Genomic DNA, 1,907 nt, shown 5'->3' on the forward strand with positions numbered 1-1,907 from the left:
AGAGGTGAAATGGTAAATGGTAATTGGACTGTTTTTATATAGCACTTTCCATTTGCATCAAATTCTCAAAGTGCTTTACAATAATACCTCACATTCACCCCGATGTCAGGGGTGAATGCTACATACCGGAAGCAACTAGGGGATTAAGGACCTTGCCCAAGGGCCCTTAGTGATTTTCTGATCAGGCTGGGAATTTGAACCAAATATCCTCTGGTCTCAAGCCCAACGCTTTAACCCCTAGACCATCACTTTCTTTTCTGGAATTATTTCTTAAATAAAGTGTACATCTCATGACACCGGTATTGATTAGTATTGATATAAATGTTAGTATGGATATGGATATAGTGGCCCAGATACCATACCATAGCATGAGCCTGGATGGGATACCAGACCATCACAGGTTACCTCCTCAGCTGAGGCCAGTACCCATTTGGAACAATTGAGATGAAGGGTCTTGTACAGGGACACGACCATATTTCTGGAAAAATCACTGTTCTTCAAAAATTCAATGTCTATGAGTGCTGCTGTCTCTTGATAAATGTAGTGCACACAGAAAAATCTCATGCACTAAATGTTCACATGCAGCCAGACCGGGAACATAAACAGGACGAAAAAGGTCCTAGCACAGAGGGAGTTTGGCTTAATTCTCTGGACAGGATGCCATTAAACTTTGAAATATTTACATATAAAATCATTCTTGGCTTCTACATTCATGTGTAAAATGTCATTTTGGACACCTATAAATCTCATGCTCTCCAGACTTGGTGATCATAGTGTGTGTTGTGGGCAAGACTGTGGCACACCTGTCTTGGTGTGTGGGGCTCTTGATAGCTGGGCAGGATCTTCAGCACCACACTGCCACTGGCCTCCTTCAGCATCTCCTGCAGTACTTTTGGGTCATTGCCCACCTCCTTCCCATTCACCTCCTTGATGATGTCACCGACATAGAGCAAGCCTTGCTGGTCAATCATGCCACCATGGAGGATCCTGGCAATCACCAGCTCGCCACTTTCTACATGAAACATCACTCCCAGGTGCTCACCGGACACCTTACAAATGCCAACCATCCACACTGCATCCGGTGGCACAGGCTGGTTATTGGTTATTGCGTCCATGAATGCACAAGGGCTAGGTGGAGGAGTCTCATAGCTTTTGGATGCCACAGAATCATGTGTCTACAGGAAGGATTGGAAGTGGGGCTCCTTGAGGATGTGGTTGAGCTCATCAAGCTGCCTGGCTTCTGTGTGGGAGTGGACTGAGCTCTTTGAGAATGTCTTGAACCACCTCCACGTTGTTTGCCCTCATAGCCTCAAGCTTGGGTTCCTCAAAGTGCTCATGAGCCACTAGGCTCTCCATGTTGCCTTTGAGGAAGATCAGGTCCAGATTGTTAGCAGTGGTCGAGCTGATGCTGTCACTCAGAGTCTCCAGGGCCTGATGCATAGCAGAGTCAGAGCTGCATGTCACCATGGGCATGTTAAAAACCAGTTCCTCCCACCATTCTCCTCAAGATTTGTTAGGTCAACTGTAGTTAAAGGTGAGATCGCGCACTGATCGCTCGTGCATGTGGTTGATGAGGCGTAATGATCAGTGCTGTCCTGCAGCAGCAGGTGGTCTGATTATCTAGGTGTGGGGAGGGGGGTCGCTCTGTAGGCATGTTTTTGTTAGAATAAACATGATCAAGTGTGTTTCATGCCCTCGTTGCACACTTGACATGCTGGTAGAATTTGGGGAGCACAGTCTGGGTTCAAATCCCACCCCTGCCACATTTCTCCATGTAATGTGGAGTTGCGTCAGGAAGGGCATCCGGCGTAAAACCTGTGCCAATTCAACATGCAGATCCACCTTGGATTTGCTGTGGCAACCCCAAGTGCAAAACAAGGAATCAGCCGAAAGGACTTACCTTTTTT

The 1,907-nt window shown here is 46.7% G+C and overlaps 1 protein-coding gene across 1 annotated transcript; it reads right to left on the reverse strand.

The window, feature by feature from the left end:
• Positions 1-1,167: 1,167 nt before the first annotated feature.
• LOC117531290 (MAGUK p55 subfamily member 2-like) lies at positions 1,168-1,599 on the reverse strand. The gene has a single exon (XM_034194319.1). The coding sequence runs from the start codon at positions 1,471-1,473 to the stop codon at positions 1,225-1,227; it is 249 nt and encodes an 82-aa protein (XP_034050210.1). The 5' UTR covers positions 1,474-1,599; the 3' UTR covers positions 1,168-1,224.
• Positions 1,600-1,907: the final 308 nt, after the last annotated feature.

This window comes from Thalassophryne amazonica, chromosome 18, assembly GCF_902500255.1.
Source record: "Thalassophryne amazonica chromosome 18, fThaAma1.1, whole genome shotgun sequence".
Lineage (NCBI taxonomy): Eukaryota > Metazoa > Chordata > Actinopteri > Batrachoidiformes > Batrachoididae > Thalassophryne > Thalassophryne amazonica.

Excerpts from the sequence above, each read along its gene's own strand:
- LOC117531290 (XM_034194319.1), bottom strand. The coding sequence starts at position 1,473 with ATGCCCATGGTGACATGCAGCTCTGACTCTGCTATGCATCAGGCCCTG.